General features: G+C 35.4%; 1 protein-coding gene across 6 annotated transcripts in view; it reads right to left on the bottom strand.

The window, feature by feature from the left end:
• The window catches only part of LOC112669509 (phospholipid-transporting ATPase IB-like), a 178,051-nt gene that overhangs the window by 68,692 nt on the left and 87,474 nt on the right, over positions 1 to 21,885 (bottom strand). For all 6 annotated transcript variants that reach the window (XM_049100844.1, XM_049100840.1, XM_049100842.1 and 3 more), the window contains 4 exons: positions 18,243 to 18,307; positions 12,612 to 12,784; positions 7,141 to 7,324; positions 525 to 635 (listed from right to left, as the gene is read on the bottom strand). In XM_049100844.1, coding sequence (XP_048956801.1) covers positions 525 to 635; positions 7,141 to 7,324; positions 12,612 to 12,784; positions 18,243 to 18,307 — 533 coding nt within the window. The remainder of the gene's footprint in view (positions 1 to 524; positions 636 to 7,140; positions 7,325 to 12,611; positions 12,785 to 18,242; positions 18,308 to 21,885) is intronic.

Raw genomic sequence — 21,885 nt, 5'->3', positions numbered from 1 at the left:
AACAGATCTGTATCATTGGGGAAGGATTGGGGAGGGAAACCGGGCTCTGTCTCCATTTCTGTGGTGTTTATATCAACCTACACTTGGATAAAAGTACATAGAATCACACACACAAGTATGTGTAAAGCTGGTGAAATATGAATAAGCTCTGCTGGTTATATCCTGCTGTTGATATTGTCCTGGATTATTCAAGGTGGAGTTTTGGTAAAATTGGGTGAATGTTTCATGGGACCTCCTAAAAATATTTGTTGTAACTTCCTGTGAATCTATAATTATTTCAAAGTAAAATATTTAAACATATATTTCCATAGCCAAATTAAAGGTTTACACAGGTATTTTTTAAGTCAGGCTGGTAGTTAGAAGATTCAAATTTACTGAATAACTTTGGGTGAATACCTAAAGCAGTATTATGTAATTTTAATTTAAATGACACAAAGATGGCCAAAAAACCCCCTAGACCACCAAGCCTGATGTCAAAGAAAGACCTAACTTTTCCATGAAAGAAAGTGTATCTCTTTTCTTACCTCAATAATGTATAACACTACATTTTTGTAGAAACAATACAATATGCATTTTGTTACTCGAAAATAATTCCAAGCTCCATGAACCAACAGAAGCTTCTCCAAGTAGCTAAACTAAAAGAAACAACAGTCAGTGCAAGTTCAAACGAACCTACCATTTAGTAACAAAACCCACAAAACATCATTTTCTCTGCATTTCACACCTTAGAGTTCCCACTCTAGAATAATACAACACAGAAGGAAGCAGAATAAAACCAGTTTTGCAGACAACCTGACATAGCAGTTCTCTATAAAGAAAATTTTTAAAAAGCTTTATGAAATTAACTTCTCTTATCACTAAAAAAACCCCTTTTTTAACATTACATTTTTTTTTTTGCCCAGTAAATACTGCTTGGATTTTCACTTGGAATATTCAAGGCTTTTAGTCTGATAGTCACCTAGGACTTTAATCATAGTAATGGGACAGAATTATTTAATGACAGGAACATCCTATTAAAAACAAAAACCCAGGGCAGCCTGGGTGCTGGGTGGCTCAGAGGTTTAGTGCCACCTTCCTCCCAGGGCGTGATCCTGGAGACCCAGAATCAAGTCCCACATCAGGCTCCCTGCATGGAGCCTGCTTCTACCTCTGCCTGTGTCTCTGCCTCTCTCTCTCTCTCTCTCTCTCTCTCTCTGTGTGTCTCTCATGAATAAATAAATAAAATCTTAAAAAAAAAACCAAAAAAAAAACAACAAGAACTCAGGCTAAATCACTCATCTTCATCTTTTTTTTTTAAATTTCTGATCAAGTATAAGTAATTATGTCTTATAGGTATCAGTTCCCCACTTCCTATAATAAATAGTTAAAAGTGAACGTTACATGCAGCCTCTGCAGTGTAGATGAGCCTTCTTACCCTCATCTACATACATACTTTCATAGCAGTTATCATGTAACAAATGATAGACATTACTGTATATTTTTGTTTCCCACAATGAAAACTCCATGGGAGTAGGTCTCATTATTTATGATGAATCCTAAACACCCAGAAACATGAATAGAATTTGATATTCACTCAATGAACATTTTTTTGAATAAGTGGCTATTTAGGAGTGTCATCCCACAAAATGAAGTAATTCAGTCATTGAAAGACTCCTAGAATTTAGTACTCACTTGAAAATGACACAAATTGATAATATGAAAAAATTTTCAACTTTCAAAAAAGGAGCATTTAAGATTTTGGACCATGAGGGAGCAGAATGTGGAAGAAGATGCTCAATCATAAAATGCAGAGCTAAACAAAAAAACAAGTGAATTAAAGAAAGGAGTCACTAAAGACAACATTCCTCTTGCCTCAGTTTTAGCTTTGTAGCAGTTTAAAGTCAGAGTTCCATTTCTTGGGATGATTCTAAACTATTAAGAAATTTGGGAAGAAGGATGTGAATAATTTGCACTTTTCAGAGAATAAAGTGATCCATAATAAACATTATAGGTAGAATGTCATACTGATATCCTCTGAGAAGGTGAAGTTGTGCATTGCCCAGGAAGAGCAAAAGTAAAAGACATCTGTTTGACCACTGCTGCAGAATGCGTACAAAAGACTGGTAGTACGTGGGGCTGCAATGGGCAAATTTCCACTTACAGTTCTGGGGATAAGATTCGTTCTGGAAAAAGTATAAAATGGCACGCATCATGTCAGAATACCTCTGCCCTCTCTGTGGTCAAAGCTGCTCTTGGGTCAAAGTAAGATGGAGGGAAAAACAAAAAAACCCAATGTGGCTCCAAGTATTATCATTGACATGAAATAGCCTTTTAATGGGGGCCTGAGCATGAATCAAATCAATCTCCTGCATTAGTCTTGGTGTGGCACTTTAGGGTTGGGTGGAAGGAAGAAAAGAAAACTTGGAAGGTCCGATCCAAGATGGTGTCACAGGAAGGCCTTCAACTGACCTGCTTCATAGACACACCATATTTACACTTATTTACATAGGAATTCCTCCTGAGGGCTGACTGAATAGCTACTGCACAACAAAAGATGGAGACTCAGTAACAGAAAGATTCCCCACCCAGGACACTGCAAACTGCGGTAGGGAGGAACAGGAGTTCTTAGGGACAATGAGTAGATTCCTTTGCCTTGGGGCACAGAAAAAAAGGCACAGTCTGAAAGGGCAACTAGAATATAAAAGAACCAACCCTAGAACATTCCCAAATAGCAGAGGAATGCCCTAGAACTCTCTCCAGGTTGGAGGAGCTATGGTTTGTGTTCTCCCTCTACCTTGATAGTTACCAACAGGAACAAGGTCTGGGTGGCATAGGCAGCCTGCCACCTCAGCAAGCCCTAGGCCACTGGCCCATTCCAGCCCCAGATACCAAAAAAATCCCCCCAAATGAACAAAACGCAAACAAACAAACAAACAAGCAAAAACCCCACAGTTTAAAAGAGCAACTAGAATATAAAAGAATCCAACCCTGGAATTCCACCAAATGGCAGGGCAGCTGCTGGAACTCATTTAGGTTGAAGGAGCTGGCAAGCACCACTGTTTGCACTCCTCTCCCCCTTGATGACACAAACAGGAGCAGAGTTCAGGTGCCCTAGCCACCTAGCCAACCTGCCACCTAAGTGAGTCCTGGGCACCTAGCCTAGAGTAGCCCCAGACACTTTGGGCCACCGGATTTTAAAATGAAGATGGGTTAAGGGATCTCTTAGACAATATCAAAGGAAGTAACTGTGGAGGCCGAGAAAAATTAAGGCCATTCCACCTAAAGTTTAGCATTAGCACAAGTACAGCCCTCTTAGGCCCCTGTGAATAAGAGCTGAACTTTAGGGATCCCTGGGTGGCACAGCGGTTTGGCGCCTGCCTTTGGCCCAGGGCGCGATCCTGGAGACCCGGGATCGAATCCCACGTCGGGCTCCCGGTGCATGGAGCCTGCTTCTCCCTCTGCCTGTGTCTCTGCCTCTCTCTCTCTCTCTCTCTCTCTGACTATCATAAATAAATAAAAATTTAAAAAAAAAAAAAAAGAGCTGAACTTTACAGGAAAAAACTGCAGAATGTCCTCAATGTCCTTGGCGGGGAATCCCATATCAGAAAGACAACAGAGCCCATGCAGCCCGCCTGTGGTAGAAAGTCCCATTTTAGAATGAGAACAGAGCTCAATGCCCTTAAGCCCCATATCAGAATGTAAACAGAACTTGAGAAATTCCTCCACCCCTTCTGAAAATCCCCTCGACCAGCTTATAAAAAACCCAGCTGTAACCCACTTCGGGGTCCAAGCCCCTGCTCCCCTGTGTCGGGTATACTTGGACCCAAGCTCAAGCTTGTAAATAAACCCTCGTGTGTTTGCATTAGTGTTGGCTCCTTGGTGGTTTCTCGGATTCGCAATCTTGGGCACAACAGTAACATTCACATTATACAGGTCTCAGAGGGAGAAGAGAGTAAGGGGCAGGTAAGTTTATCTGAAGAAATAATAACTGAAAGCTTCCCTAACATAGGAAGGGAAACATACCCAGATTCAGGAAGCACAGAGAGAGAGAAAAAAAAATCTTTTACACAGCAAAGGAAACCATCAATAAAATGAAAAGGCAGAGAAGACATTTGAAAGTGACACATTTGATAAGGGGTTAATATTCAAAATATATAATGAAGCTATTCAACTAAGTGCCTGAAAACTGCAAGTAATCCAATTAAAAATGGGCAGAGGTGAGAAGGATGAGTTTAATGGGTGATCGGGATTAGGGAGTACACTTGTGATGAACACTGGGTATTGTATGGAAGTGTTGAATTACTATATTGTACACCTGAGACTAATATTATACTAATATTAACTAACTGGAAGTTAAATAAAAACTTAAAAAAAATAAAAATAATAAAAAATAAAAAAATAAAAACTTTTAAAAATGAGGAGAGGACATGAATAGATATTTTTCCAAAGAAGATACATAGATAGCAAGCAAAAATATGAAAAGATTCTTTCTCTCTCTCTCTCTCTCTCTCTCTCTCTCTTTTTTAGTAAAGATTTTATTTATTTGACAGAGAGAGTGAACAAGCAAGCAGGGGAAGAGGTAGGCAGAGAGAGAGGGAGAATGAGGCTCCCTGAGGGAGCCCAATGTGGGGCTAAGCCAAAGGCAGACATCAAGCAACTGAGCCACCCAGGCGCCTCATATAAAAAGATTCTCAGCATCACTAATCAGGGAAATGCAGATAAAAACCACAATGAGATATCACCTCACACCTGTCAGAATGGCTAGAATCAAAAAGATAGATACCACATGTTGGTGAGGCTGTAGAAAAAAGGAACCCTTTTACACTTTTGTGGGAATGCAAACTGGTGCAGCCACTGAGGAAAACAGTGTGGAGGTTCCTTGAGATATTAAAAATAAAAATACCAAATAATCTTGTAATTCCACTGCTGTGTATTTACCCAAAGAAAACAAAAACACTAACTTGAAAAGATATATATATATGCACCTTTATGTTTACTGAGGCATTACTGACAATAGCCAAGACACGCAAGCAACTTCAGTGTCCATCAATAGATGAATGGATAAAGAAGATGTGGTGGAAGGGGGATATATAATGGAATATTAGCCATAAAAAAAGGATGAAATCTTGCCATTTGTGAAAACATAAATGGACCTAATAGGTATTGTGCAAAGTAAAATAAGCCCAAAAGAAAAAGGTAAATGCCATATGATTTCACTTATAATATGGAATCTAAAAAACTAGACCAAAAAATAAAACCCCAGAAATATTTCCCTGGATCCCCAGAACACCTGATACTGGCCAGGGTGATGTGTCTATAATGTTTAATAGTTCAAGACTTACTGTCACATAAAACTGCTGAGATCACTGGAAGCATGTGTCCCAATAGCATGTAGCAGTTTAGGACAGGATCAGGTGAATTTGGTGTGGTCATTTCCTTGTTTACAGACACAGGTGCTTTGTTCATAGTTTACTGACACCCCAACCCAGATACTCTAGCATCCTTAGTTTTCCCTGCTATAAAACCAGAACAGTTCATCTATGAGTGAGAACAAGGTTTTCAGAATGGATCTGATTCAAACACTTGAATCATATGCTCTTCATCTATGCTGTAGAATCCTAGGAATCCATTTTGTTACCACTCTAGCTTCAGGCATCTGTTTACATGTGGACAGGGTACTAAATCACCTATCCTCTCAGAGACAGCCACCATAAGAATAGCCCCAGCAGGAATGACCTATTCAGAGTATGGGATTATACCTCAGGAGCTGTTCAAGAATTACAAGTGGCTCCTGAATTCAGCAAGAGTGAAAAGTGTTATTGTTAGTTTCTCAACTGTGATGAAAATACTATATCCATTAAGAGCTGATCTTAAATTATTGATTAAAATACTATATTCTTCAAAAGTCAAACTGTCAATATGTAGAAGGAGGAGGTATTCTTGTTAAACATCCTAGGATATTATATAAATATGCAGAGGATGTAAATCACAGGCCACACACTCTACTTAAATACCTTCCAATAAATGGTACAGCCACTGTGGAAGGCAGTTTGGAAGTTTCTTACAAAACTGAACATATTTTTATGCTTTCACTATATGATCTAGTGATTACACTCCTTGGTATAAACCCAAAGGAGTTGAAAGCTGATGTCCACACAAAAAACCTGCACGTGGATATTTATAGCAGCTTTATTAATAATTGCCCACACTTGGAAATAACCAAGATGTTTTTCAGTAGGTGAATGGATAAAGTATTGTACATCCAGAAAGTGGAATATTTTTCATCACTAAATAGAAATGAGTTGCCCGGCCATAAAAGACATGGAGGACACTTAGATGCCTATTGCTAAGTGAAGGAAGCCAGTTTGAAAAGTCTACATACTGTATGAATAGGACATTCTGGAAAAGGCAAAACTAAGGAGATAGTACAAAAATTAGTGGTTTCCAAGGCTTTGTGATTGGAGGGAATGATGAATAGGCAGAGTACAAAGAATTTTTAAGGCAGTGAAACTACTCTATATGATACTATGATGGTGGATACTTGTCATTACACATTTCTCCAAACCCTTAGAATGTATAATCCCCTAATGTAAACTGTGGACTTTGGGTGATGATGATAATGTGTCAATGTGGGTTCATCAGTTATAACAAATATACTGCTCTGGTAGGGGATGTTGATAATGGGGGAGTTTTGGGGGAGGGCAGGGAATATATCAGAACTCTATATATTTTCTGCTCAATTTTGTTGTGAAGCTATAACTGCTCTAAAATATACAGTATATTTTTTAAAATGCATGCCAAGAGGCAATGCCTACTTAAAAAACAAAAAAACAAAAACAAAAACAAAACCAAAAACACGGAAATGGGGAGATTACAAGTCCAGGAAATAAATCTTCATTGAGAGACACCATAAAGCAAAGTACATATTACAGTTTGATGAGACTGGAGATTTAGAGATTATATTAGCAGAGCTATAGATTCTTGATGGCATCAGTATGACCAACTCCATAACTGCTCAAGGAAAACTTTTGCTATAAAGTGCATGGGGACAAAACTAAAGAAAATGGCCAACATGCTGGTAGTTTCATATGAAAACAAACAAGTGGGGTAGGTCTCAGGGATGGACTCGCGGTATTCAATGCTCATGCCTGCACTACTGACCTGTGCAATGGAATAATCTGAGTTGTTAGTGGCCTGCATGCCTTCATTCCCACTGATTCCCACACCCACGTGGGCCATCTGGATCATTCCAACATCGTTGGCACCATCCCCAATGGCGAGGGTGATAGCCCCTACATGCTTCTTAACTAGGTACACAATTTCTGCCTTCTGGAGGGGAGATAACCTGAAAAAGAAGACAGAAACCACCACTTTTTTAGTGTTTTGTTTTTGTTCATTTTACTTCACCTTTAATCTACACATAACCACCTTTAAATGGTAGTTACTAGTAAATTTCCCAATGCACTATTTACACTTTTTACATACATAAAAACATTCCACCCACTAATCTGAAAGAACAGATGAATAAACAAGCAAAAAGCAGAATCAGAACTATAAATATGAAGAACAAACTGATGGATGTTGGAGGGGAAGAGGATGGAGGGATGCACAAAATGGGAGAAGAGGACTTGGAGATACAGGCTTCCAGTTATGGAGTGAATAAAACATGGGAATAAAAGGTACTACATAGGGAATATAGTCAATGCTATTATAATAGTGTTGTATGGTGACAGATGGGAGCTACACTTGCAGTGAGCATAGCATAACATATAGAGATGTCCAATCACTATTTTATATTTCTGAAACTGATGTTATGTGTCAACTGTACTCAATTTTTTAAAAAATGTTCCCTCCCACCCTCACCCAAAATAAAAAGAAAAGCAAAGAAACCATGAAGTAACTTCTTAAACATCCCAAAAGAAATATACAATATCAGTTGCCCAGTTTACATGGAGATAAACTCTTCAATTTGCCTTTCTCTCCATCACTTCCTGTTGTCTAACACTGACCTGCTATATTAATTTTTATCATCTACCTAAATGAGAGCAAGAAGTGAAGATTTTTGAAACTATATGAAGGCATTTATCCAAAGGATAGCCTGTAGAGTAGCCTATGAAAATCTAACTACCCTCAAGTGAACTTGAAAAATGCCAAGATATATAAAACCATGAAGATATCAGTCAGGAGAGTCTGTGGTAACAACAAACAAAAGCTAAGTGATGTAACATAACAAATGCTTGTTTCTTTCTGTGGTATGTGTCCAACACAGATGAGGATACTGTTGATCCTTATTTTCCCTCAGATAAGCTACAAAAGCAAATTTTTAAATATTTCAGGCTAGCCAACCCTGTCTACACAAAATATTTACAGATATACTAAGGAAAAAGAACCAAAAGTTTTATCTCTTACTCATCATTTACTAATGAAGCAGTCATTCACTAAATAATTGAATACACACTTCTATCCAAAATGACAAGGGACACACAAAGGTTTTATTTTCTAGATCAAATGATCATCCCCTTCCCACAAAACAGATCCTAAAAACTAAATTTAAGCCTTTCAAATTTTAGGTGAGATTATTAGAAACTGGAGAGGTTTCCTTGACACACTCCAAATTTTAAAACAGAAGCACAGATAGAAAAACTTTTGCTTCATAGTGAAGAAAATATAATGAGTTAACATTACTATATTTTAGTTATAGTATGAAAAGTCATTGCAATAGAGGATGTTCCAGAAACTATTTGTAATTTCATTTCAATCAAGAGATGTTGGTTGTTTTGCTGGAATGCCCCCAATGACAATAACTTCACCATTTAGTCTGGCAACTACTTTTAAATTCAGACTATGATATTTGTGGAAAAATGAAAAACCATCTCATATTAATCCCAAATTAGACTCTTCATACTTTCAAATCTTAATTCTATCCTCTGGGCGAAACAAGCTCTCCAAATATGAGAAGAGAACTATCAGGTGCCCACTAAACCTTTTTCTCCCCTTGCTAAACATCCTTGGGTGCTTCTGTCCTTTGGTAAATGTGGTTCTGGGCCTTTCACCAAAGCTCCAAATCAGTTCTGACCAGTTAATAATAGAAATGGATCATCACTATACTGATTTTGGATCCTCCCCACCCATATCTGAAAATAAATCCTAAAATATTAGTCTTTTATAACCATCTGTTAACTGAGCTTCAATTAATAAAACACTTTACGTCATGTGTCCATGTGTAGGCATTAAGCCAGATTTCCCTAATCCTGGAATTTTAGGGTTATACCCAATTGATAGTATTTACATTCATGTCTGGCAAAGTTCATCATTTCATTTTATTGGCTGAAACAACACAGAAGTCCCATAGCCATCTATTCACTAAAATTGAAAGGGGAGAAGTCTACTTAGGGTAGGAAAAAAATAAATATGCTCTTTCAAAGCATAAAACTGATAAGAAAACACAGCCCTAAAACACAGTTTTAGGAATTCAAAACAGACATTAAACAGCTAATTTCTATTCTTCTCATCCAAATAGACATTTTTACCTTCCAAAAATAGTATTTCACATGTCAACTCTCATTGTGATTTATAATCTATAACATGGAACCAAATAACAAATTCAATAATAATTTAGAAAGAATACATAATATATTATAATCCTTAAAACTAATTATTGAGTCACATTTGACTTAATGTAAAAATTGCAGTACTCTTGTCATTTATTTTCATGGATTAAAAATATACAAGGATAAGTAACACACAAAGATAAGTAAACCAATTGACTGGAATAATGTCACAGTTTTTCCATGGGCACATACTATTGACTTCCTTATCAATATAATCAGTGTGAGGAATAAAAAATAAAATGGTTTCCACTCAAAATTTGGGTTACATAGGTGATGAATATTAGAGAGTGTACTTGTGATGATCACCAGGTGATGTACAGGACTGTTGAATCACTATGTTGTACATCTGAAACTAATATTACCCTGTATGTTAACAAACTAGAATTTAAATAAAAGCTTTTTAAAAATTATAAAATAAGTTCAACATATAGTATGGCATCGATATATTCTTGGATTTATAAGCAAGCTTTCTTGCTATGTTTGTGTTTTGAATTTGCTGAGTAAGCTACTTAAAGGTAATCTCATATTCATGTATTATTCTTCATTCAAGAAATATTTATGTCCCTAAAATGAGCTAGGCACAATTCTTGAAACAGACGATAGAGCAGAAGATAAAATATATAAACATCCCTGCCTTCATGAAGTTTACATTGCAGTAGAGAGGAGACAGACAATAAACTGAGTAAGTAAAACAAAAATTATGGCATACAGTGATAAGAACTTTGGGGAAAAAAGTCTACAACTTCATAATTGACTTTTAAAAATTAATTTTTCTCTTTTAATTATGTTCCCCCAAGTACCAATGATTAAGCAATTATAACAAATACTATGACACTCTCCAAGTATCTAAACTTTTATTTCTAAATGACATCCAAATTGTCGTCAAAATTTTAAGAAAACTTTCTATACCTTTTAATGGTTATAAGGACATTGGGAAATTTCCTTCAGCGAGAAAACAAGTATAAAACTGGAAAAAAAAATGATTAAAAACAAACATTTCAGCTCACCAGAAAATGACCAAAAGTGGAAAAGAACTAGAGACATGTTCATTCATGAAAACCTGTTACTGTATCAGGTAAGTGCAGCAAGTTTGTGACCTTCTTTCCTGGAGGTGTTCATATTCTCCTAACCTGGGAGTGGGGCAAGAATCTGCAGATTTACTGTAAGGATATGGTTTGGAGCAGATAATGAACACCCACATCTTTACCAACTGGAGTGGCCCTCCCAGTTCAGGGAGGGCAGCAATCAGCTAGAAATTTAACAGGGACATTTTGCAACAGAATAATCATGGGAGGACTGAGATAATAAACTTCCCACATATTCCTCTAGTGGATCACTAAATTAAAGATATGTGCAACTTGTTATACCTCTGAAAGCATTCCTTCAACCACATATAGCACTAGTAGCAGAAGCAGAAGCCTTAGGGTTTGAATTGCTGAGGACAAACTTGTCCAAGTCATAGTCACCCATAGACATTGGGTGATGACTAAAGTTGGCAGGCACAGGAGAAAGCTCTGGGAAAGCAGGCTTTAAAAAAACAAAAACAATAGCTGAGGAAAGATATCAGTAACTGCAAATGAACAGGGAAACAGATTTCACAGTCAAGTTACTAAAATACTGAACCAGTAAAATGCAGAAGAATAAACTAGAATCAGAAGAATTACTATTGTATTTTTCCACAATATCCACTTTTACTTAAAGTAAAACAAAATCACTAGATGTGCCAAGAAGCTTGAGAGCATTGTTTCCATACAAAGTAAACAAATCAGTCAATAGAAGCTGAGAATCAAACTGATGTAGGATTTAGCAAAGATTTCAAAACAGCATTATAAAAATGTTCATAGAATTAAAATACATTCAAAGAATCAAAGAAAATTGTGACAATTATGAGTTAGCAAATGCATATCCCAACAGAAGAATTGAAACTATTAAAAAATAAAAATCTAGGGATGAAGTGAAAAATATACTTCATGAACTTAATATCAGATCTGAGATAGTGGAAAGAAGCAGTCAATTTGAAGTTACATCAATAGAAAATATGCAATTCAAAAAGAAAGGAGGGGAAATTAAAGGAAAATGCAGTGGCAGTTCCACAAGTCTATAGTCAATATCAAGCATTCACTCATATATGTGACTGGAGTCCCAAAAGTAACGGAAATCAAAAATAAGGGGGAAAAAAAGCCCTTGAAAAAAATAATGATTGAAACTTTCCAATCTGGTAAAAACAATACATTAATTTAGGGATCCCATGAATCCAAAATAGAATAAATAACAATAAGAACCACATTTATAGCCAACATAGCCAAACAACTGAAACCCAATTTCAACAACAACAAAAAAGCTGGAAGGCAGGAAGAGGGAAATGATACATCACATACCGAATAACAACAGTGAAAACTTGTCATCATAAACAAGGGAGCCAGAAGACAGCAGAATAACAAAGTATTAAGGGGAAAAAATCAGCCAAGTATTTTCTCTGACAATAGCTTTAAGTTAGAAATCAGTAACAGAAAGGGATATAGGAAATACCCAAATGTGTGAGAATTAAATAACACATTTTTAAATTGCCCATGAGATAAAAAAAGAAATCAAGAGAAATGAGAAAATACTGTCCTTTGAACTGAATGATAATGAAAACACAACATATTAAAATTTGCAAAATGTAATTAAATCATGCTTAGAGACTTATGGCTTGAAACTCTTCTAGTGGAAAATGGATTTTTTTTTTTTTCAGATTTGCTCTTCACAATAATACAGGGCCTTTGTTCTTACTGACAATGTCTTTTATCTGGTCAATACATCAATAAACAATTTATCACTGAAAAATTATAATCTGCTTTCTAGTACATCTTAAGCCTGACAATTAGAATTAAATTCGGACATTTCTCAATTTGAGCATATATTTTACCAATAAGGAACTTTGCTTCTATGAAAACTTGTATTTCCATATCTACATTTTCTTTATATATACAGTGTTAAAGATAGCAGAGAAGAGAAAAAGAACAGTGACTATTTCCTTACCTACAACATAATACTGCTCTACATGAGAGGGCCAAATTGAGGAAACTCCTTTCAACTTCAAAATTGAGGGCATACTTCAATGTTTCACCATCAATGATGAGGGCCAGGTCATTTTCTTTACCTATCAGAGTTCCAAGAGCTTCACAGTTTTGAGTAACTGCTTGTTGTGTTGCCTAAAACAAAGCAAGGGGGCAGAAATCACTTTATGTTTTCTAATTTTATTTATTTTTATTTTTTTAAAAGATTTTATTTTTTTATTCATGAGAGACATACAGAGAGAGAGAGAGAGAGAGAGGCAGAGACACAGGCAGAGGGAGAAGCAGGCTCCATGCAGGGAGCCCGATGTGGGACTCCATCCCTGAACTCCAGGATCATGCCCTGGGCCGAAGGCAGGTGCTAAATCATTGAGTCACCCAGGGATCCCCGTATTTTTTCCCATTTTAATATAAATGAAAAGACTTTCTGAATCAATATAGTAGACTGAGGCACATTTTTACCTCATTCTTCCCTTCAAATAGCTCACTGAAATAAAAAGTAAATAACATGAAAAGAAAATTGACATTATTGGTTATCAGAGAAATGATAATTGAAACCACAATGAGATACTACTTCATACCAATTAGCATGACTAGAATCAGATTAAGTCAGATAATAAGTATTGACCAGGATATTAGAGAAACCTAAAATTCTCATAGAATGCTGCTGGGAATGTAAAATGGTGTAGCCACTTTGGAAAATAGTCTGACAATTCCACAGATGGATAAACATGGAGTTTACCAGATGACTCAGCAATTCCACTCATATAAATATATATATATATGTATTTTTTTTTGACAAATGAAAACATGTGTCTACACAAAACTTGTACTTGAATGTTTATAGCAGCACTATTCACAATTGCCTAAAAGTGAAAAGAACTGGATGAATGGATAAACAAAATATGGCATATACATATAATATTCTTGAGCCATAAAAAGGTTTTGAGGTATGAATGCATGCTATGACATGGACAAACCTTGAAAATATGGTAACTGAAAGAAGCCAGTCACAAAAGACTGTATACTATTATTATTCTACTCACATGAAAGTCGAGAATAAACAAACCCATAGAGACAGAAAATAGATTAGTGGTTGTTTAGAGTGGGGGCAGGAGGATGAGAGAGATAACTAAAGAGTATAGGATTCTTTTAGAAGTGAAGGAAGTGTTCCAAAAGTTGGAACTTCCAACTTCCAAAGGAAGTGTTCCAAAAGTTGACTGTGGGGATGGTTGCATTTATATGTGAATATATTAAAACAGATTGAATTGTACACATTAAAACATTTTTTTAAAGATTGTATTTATTTGAGAGAGAGAGAGAGAAAATGACAGATAGTGAGAGAGAGCATGAGCAGGGAGGAGGGGGAGAAGCAGGTTCCCTGCTGAATAGGGACCCCATGTGGGACTCAATCCCAGGACTGGGATCATGACCTGAGCCGACAGACAGACACTTAACTGACTGAGCCACCCAGGTACCCCAAATGTAAATTTTATGTGATGTGGATTATGTCTCAATAAAGCTGTTTTTTAAATGGTATATGAGTAAGAGTGAATTCATATCAGTTGGAAAATACAAGTGGATGCTAATAGCATACCAGAAAGCTCAGAGAATTTATGAGGAAAATGTCAAAGGTGGGGACAAAATAATGGTATGAACTCTATAAAACTGAGTCTCAGGCTTCTAAGGGAGAAATATAAAAGTTGTAGAGACTCATCACTCAATAGAAGATGTGTGGGAGGCACTCCCTTAGCTTATTTTCCTCATCCCAACCATTTTTTCCTTCATAATTCACATAAACCATTGAAAGCTCAAAATTTTAGAGAAATGACTCCCCATGCCAGTGTCAGAGTGGAAAACTCATGTAGCAGAGTATTTTAAGAAAAATATGTAATAAAATTTTAAGTCATACAGATTAATGCTAAAGACAATTCTTTCATCAAATACAAGTGGAACTTAAAAAATATATCTGTTACCACTTTCTATTGAAAGATTAGTGAACTAATAAGTGTGTCAAAATATTTGATTCTTGCCAACTGTTTCATTTCTATGACTATGTGAAATGAATGCCATAAAATACTAAATCATATTTTAAAACTTATTATTTATTCTATTTAACTATAATTTTCAGTTATATTCAGTGATCTATAGAAATCGGATTTTTTTATGATCTCCCCTAAACATACTAATAAATGAAATTTTAACAAATTTGCCACCTGGGGAGAAATTTTAAAGCATGACTAGTATCAAGCACCAAAAGCTTTAATGAAAAAAATATTCCTCCCTATTTTTCTCAGAAGGCCTTCATTACTCATTACTCAAATGAAATAATTGGCTTTCCTGAAAGAAAAGGTATTTAATAATCCGTGAATTACTGAGGGCTTTATATAAACCTGAAGGTCTAATAATAGATGGGATTCAGGCACTTGAAATTTGATTTCACACTGTATAGGAACTATGATGTATGATATATGTATCATACTAAACATTTCTACTTCTGCTTTTTCCACACAATGGACTGTATATCCCATCAATGATCTCAAGTGACTGTAATTGTTTTGTTGCCCTCAAAATAATCTGCCAAATTGAATTTTTCTTCTATTTTAATCATTCTTCTCACATTTCTTTTAATTAGTGAACACAAAACTTGGTGCTTTTCTATCTAATTAATATATCGTTTTTAATTTTACAGCTTCTTAGAATACGTAAATGCTTGGAGCTAAAGCTATTAGTTTTAATGTCTTCTTTTTTTTCTTCCATTCCTAAATTGTTTCTCTTTACCATTCTTCTGTTGCCAATGTTAACAGTGTTAAGGTAATTCCACCCACATGATTCACTCTAGAACATGACTACCTGCTCATTTCCTAACATTAATTATGTAAAATCCTACAGCACAACCTACAGTACATTATATGAGGAAATTGCACTATATGCTTCATCTATAAAGCAAGTCTATCAGTAGCTAAGTAATAATTATTTAAGAATAATGAGTTTTGAAAATGACATAACACTAAAGTTTACAGGAAATTAAAATATAAGAGAAAATCTTGGAGAAACAATGTACCAAGGTCACTATGTAAATCATAACGTTTAAGTGGCATAGAGTTTTCCATAGCAAACTTCATTAACAAGATTTGCTTCTGGAAAATTCTAACTCATTCATCTAATTACTTAGGCAACTTTATTCCTCTTAAAAACTTGAATGCAGTCCACTGTACAAACTTAAATTGAAGGTCAGAAGTTAGTCTAAGGCACTGAAATTTCAACAATGACACAGAAAGAGCTTGAATTCACCACTGCCATCCTTATAGAAAAAAAGCTGAACAAAGTGAAAACCAATCTTCTTTAGGCCTATCAGAGACAGGTGAGATCACAGGACAAACGTCCACCCAGAAATCTAAAGAGACAAGTGAATACAGAGAATCACAGCTGTTTCACTGGAGCAGAAGGAACTGAGTCACAAACTGATAGGAACACTTAATTGGTAATTTTGAGGAACTGAGGCTGAGTATGGATTACCACAAAAGTGAAACTTCTTGAGTTGCAGTCCTGATGGGCAAAGACTCACATTTTTGTGGATTTATTCTAGAAACCTCACCAGGTTCTCATGGTGAAAAGCCAACAAAACAAAATAAAACAAAACAAAAAAAACAAAAAACAAAACAAAAAAACCTTCCTTCATGGTTCAGGCAGGAGGGGAAAAGTGATCATTTGATATATGCCCAGAGCATTCTCCATAACAAAAGCCTCATCTCCAAAGTTAAAGACTACCAGAGTTTTATCCTATCCAAATGGAAGGGTGTTTGCCCAATTCTAGCCCCCTCTAACCTCCCAGTCTCACCCAAGGGAAGAAATATGCTTAATACTTAAGTAGACAAAGTAGCACAGGTTCACTAAATGACTGAGATTTAATCTTAAGAACATTTCCCTTCCCACACACCTAACCACACACCAACAGGGCCCCAGTATAGTAACAGTGCATTAAACATAAAAGAACTGTGAGGCACAGATCTACCTAAGGAGGAGTTCTTGGGAAAACCCAAAGACAACAAAGGGGAATAAATAAGAACACTAGAGGAATGTGGAGCATCTCATGTATATAGCTGCAGCAAACATTAAATACAGTGAGATTACCATAAAACTTCATATTACAGGCCTCTACAACAATTTCTCTTACCAGATTCATCATATCCAGCTTTCAACAAAAATTTCAAGGCCTGCTAAATGGCAAAAAAAGCACTGTCTGAAGAACTAAAGCAAGCATCAGAACCAGATTCAAAGAAAACAGATTTTGGAAGTATCAGTGAATTTAAAATAAACTATGATTAACATATTAAGGTCTCTAATGGAAAAATAGACAACATAAAAGAACAAATGGGAAGATAACCAGAGAGATGGAAATGCCTAAGAAAGAATAAAAATGAAATAAAAATCACTATAATAGAAATGAAGAATGCCCTTGTTGGGTTCAATGATAGAGTGTGCAAAGTCTAAAAATTAATGAGCTTGAAGATATGTCAACAGAAATTTCCCAAACTGAAATATAAAGGAAAATAAGAATTAGGAAAAAAATAGAATGGAATATCTAAGAACTGTGGGATAATTTAAAAGGTCTAACATATAGCTAATGGGAATACCTGAAGGAGAAGGGAAAGAAAACAGAACAGAAAGAAAATTTTAAGTACTAATGACTAAGAATGTTCCCAAATTAATGGCTAACACATAAGTATAGACCCAGGAAACTTAGAAAACACCAAGCAGGATAAATACCAAAAAATTTATATCTAGGCATACCACATTCAAACCACAAAATCAAAGGCAAAGAAGAAATGTTTAAAAAAAGCCAAAGGGAAGAATAAATAAGAAATATCAGGTTCTCATCAGAAACCATGCAGTCAAGAAGAAAGTGTTAAAAGAACAAGAGACAACAACCAAGAATTCTATATCCAGTGTAATTATCCTTCAAATGTGAAAGAGAAATAAAGACTTTCTCAGACAAAAACTGAGGAAGTTCATTGCCAACTGATCTGCCCCATAAGAAATATTTTTAAAATTTTTCAAGGAGAATAATTATTATATGTGTCAGAAACTCAGATCTACATTTTAAAAAGAAGACTGAAAAGGAATAGATGAAATCTGTTTATATTTTTTAAAATACGTGTAAGTAAATTACACAGTAAAAAAATATTTAACATAAAATAAATGGCTATAGCCATTTAATTTTTAAGGGCAAAGAGGTCCAATATTAGATTATATTCCTTCAATGTAAATGCCACTGATCAACTCAAACTTTTGATAAAGATTGCTATATGCATATATTTTTCTCTCTCTCTCTTCTCTTCTTCTTCTTCTCCTCATTCTTCTTTTTTTACATTTTTAAAATAAAAAATCTGAGAACTGGATTTGGCATAATGCCAGAAGCAGAGGTGTTAAAGGATTAGCCTAAGACTGAGACAAGAAGTGGGGACCAGAGGTAATGTTCTAATGGACCTGAGTGGGAGTTCAAGGCAACTTATGTAGATTTTAGGATGTGGGGGAAACACTCTAGTAAAGTTGATTATATTCATATTAAATCAAATTTTAAAAAATCACTTACCTCAAGTGAGTGTGTATTCAATCGAATACGAGGCATTTGAGCTGATATCAATTTACAGGAATATGCTACCAAAAAAAAAAATAAAGATGTCACATATTTGAAGACTCAATGCCTTCTATGAGTTCATTTTTTTAAATTAAAAAAAAATCTACTTATATTCTTTCTTCATCATACTCTATGCCTTATGACTAGGTCAAAGCCCAGTAGCTCACCACAAATACTGAGCAAGAGATTATAGAGGGAAAAAATTGAAACACTAGTTCATTTAAATCTTAATTGGCAACCTAAATAGAAATGGTTGGGAAGGTGCATATAACTAATGCCTAAATCTGTACTTTCAAATATCTGTGGATTCTTATTTTTATTATCTTTCTATGACACGAGATTCAGTTTGCTTTATAACAATTCCAAGTCTTGAGAAGCCAAGTTTTGTTGTATCAAGCCACTATATCAACAGTATTATGCCTACTATGCTAATAGAATCCTAGGTACAATTAAAGGAAATAAATTCACCCAATGCTCATAATAACGTTCGATGTAATGATCAAGTTAGACACCTCAGGAAGCATTTTCCAATTTTAAAACTTTAAGTCATTCTCACTTTAGAAATTAGACTAAGAATATTTTTGTAAATAGAGGATTTAGCCTATGAGGACCCAAATATACAAAATTATATCTGTATCTACAAGAATGAAACTATCTCTGAGATAGATGAGCCCTTATCAAAAAAAAGTTTGAGTCTTTGTAAAAGCAGTCATTTTAAAGTTCTGTGAAGCAGAAACTGTGTTTCTGAGGAAACATCCACTAACGAATAACAAATCATCCAAAAATAGTTGCTTTCCTTTCGTCCCATAGGCTCACAGGGGCAATTTGAAAGCTGCTAGAGAGGAATGCCTGGGTGGCTCAGTGGTTGAGCATCTGCCTTTGGCTCAAGGTCTTGGGATCAAGTCCTGCATCAGGCTCCTCACAGGTCTCTGCCTTTCTCCGTGTGTCTCTCATGAATAAATAAATAAAATCTTTAAATTCAAAAAAAAAAAAAAAGAAAGAAAAAAGAAAGAAGAAAGCTGCTGGATAAATGAAAGGAATTACCCTTGCTGTGAAAATCATGGGAAGTAGTGATTTGAGTGAGTATAAGAAGAGAACCCTGCAAATATTGAGCAAGTTAGGACAATATTTCTCTTCTTATAGATTCAGTTTTTGTCCCTGGGAACTAAGGGCTGTCCTAAAGAGATGGTGTGCAGGTGTTTAATTCAGCAGCTATACACAAATCTGGGAGACACCCCCTCGCCCCCAATCTCCAGAGTACCCTCCTCTCCCACCAGAATGGTCCTCTCGGCAAAGTGAAAGTATGGGATCTCTCTTGTTCAAAAACGGGGGAGAACACAATGCCACTGCATATTCTAAAATATAAAGCTTTTCTTTAAAAATATTTTGTAATTGTGAAACATAACAGGGGTAATGGTGATACAAAAAAAATTACAAATTGCAAAAAATATATAGTTTTGGTGCCATAATCTTAGATAATGTGATAAAAATAAAACTATTAATGTGATATCTTGTTTGATCATAAGATTTTTCTGCCTTACATTTCTGCAAATTCATTTATTCGATTGTCAAAACTTACACTTTTAGCAACTTTATTTTCAAACAACATATGTAATTAAAAGCAATGTAAGTCACTCTTGGAAAATGCAAGATTGTCAGTAATTTTTGACCATTTCAAATTTTGAACAAGATCTTTCTGATGTAACTATTACTGGAGCTATTAAGATTTTTTTTAGACTGTGAGGACACTGTGATAAATTTCTGATAAATTATTTTGAAAATTAAATTTTTATACATTTGTAACTAATGATTTCTATGGGTCAAATTTTCTAAAACTATTCATATAAATCAGTTTCATTAAATTGGAATTTAAACCTAAATTTATACAATATCATTTTAACATTTCCTTTGAAGTTTCCTGAAACTTGTGGACATCATACAGAAAAGCAAAAGTAGCTTCATGATTTTTACTTAATTCAAAATGCCTACTTATGTATTCTATTGAAAGCCTATCCAATTACAGGAAACAATCATTTTTTAAATGGTCTTCTTCATCAATTATTTGTTCATCTGATGCTTCCTATGTAGACAGTGTTTTCCCCCCACAGAATGTAATGATCTTTAAATTTGATTTCTATTTCAAAATCTGTGGATATTTGTTTTGCCTTATTGCAGCAATATTTCAAAACCAGAGATTCTAAACTTTTCAAAGAATTCTAAAGATTTCCTGATACATTTTATTGCAATGTTCATGTGTCCACTTTTATTTTGTAATAAGTTACTGACAAAGTTAACTGCCTAATGCTGACAGTTTCTGTAGCAGCACCCCGGTTGGAGAGTTAATATTTGTGCCTGACACTGACAAACCAGCCTCCCACTGACCACTGTGGGTTCTGGTGCAGCCCCGACGAGGAATCTTCTTCTCTCCTGAATCTGTTGCTGTTGCTGGCTCTATATAGACAAAGGCTAAAAGTCTCTATATATTATGATGAAATTCAATCAGTATGCAAGTGCTGAGTGCTTACTTGTACCCAGCATCATGGTGGGCGCAAAGGAAGATTTACAATAGATATATGATAAGCCTCTTAAAACCTAAAGAATCAAAGCTAATACAAAAGAAAAAAATAGCATATTGGTAAGTGAAATACATTAACATAAATGCTGCTGAGTTTAGGAAACAGCAGATTATGTTGAATCATATTATCAGAAAGCTTTCAGAAGTTAATAGAACTAGCAGTCTTAGAAAATAGGCCAAAATGAGACAGCAGTCCTTATATAATCACTTGTGGCTATTGTCAAAAACCAGTCTTGACACACTGATTCCTAAAAGTTACCCTCCTGCCAAATCCTTAGTCAAATTTTGTTTGTAACCAGAATCAAGACTATCTTTAGTCTTTTAACTGCAAAAACATTAGCCAACTTGAGCTCCATGAGAGGTGATGGTAATTAGAACTGTCACAACATTCATAAAGGCAGCAGCCAACATTTTCAAAGCCCTCACTGTGCCCAATACTTTGGAAAAAACTTGACATACACATCTCATTTAATCATCACAACCACCAGAGATATCATGGTTATCTCAATTTTACTAATCAGAAAATTAAAGCTGAGAAAACTCTACAAAAGTACAAGCTCATAAATATAGAGGCAAAAGATTCAGGTTCAAAACCCGGTCCTAGTTAACTCCAAAGTCTGTGATTTTCAACCACTATGTTCTACATTCTCTTCTAAAGGTGTAAAGATGTCAGCTCTCAGACATAGCTCAATCTTTTTATTTTTGAATTCATTTCCCAGACATTCAAACCATGAATGTAACACGAGAGCTCTCTAACCAAAGGCTATTGCTTTTCTTGGAAAAAGCTAGAGCTCAGAAAGCCCCTAAGAAACAAATTATGTCAGCACGGTCTTCGGTTTTTACCAAGGTTCACTGATTCCATCTTCTAGCTGGTCTCTACAGGGATGATAATAAAATTCGATCTGGGACCCAGGACTCCAAAGAGGTCAGGGGATTGTAGACTGCTTTCCACTAACAGACGTGTTTTGCTTTGCTCTTGCAAAGTTTTACACATTCGAGGCAACATCTCTGCATCAGGACATT

Source organism: Canis lupus, chromosome 25, assembly GCF_003254725.2.
Source record: "Canis lupus dingo isolate Sandy chromosome 25, ASM325472v2, whole genome shotgun sequence".
In the NCBI taxonomy this organism is placed as follows: domain Eukaryota; kingdom Metazoa; phylum Chordata; class Mammalia; order Carnivora; family Canidae; genus Canis; species Canis lupus.
Note: the sequence above shows the minus strand (reverse complement) of the source record. Positions and strands in the feature narration are given on the sequence as shown.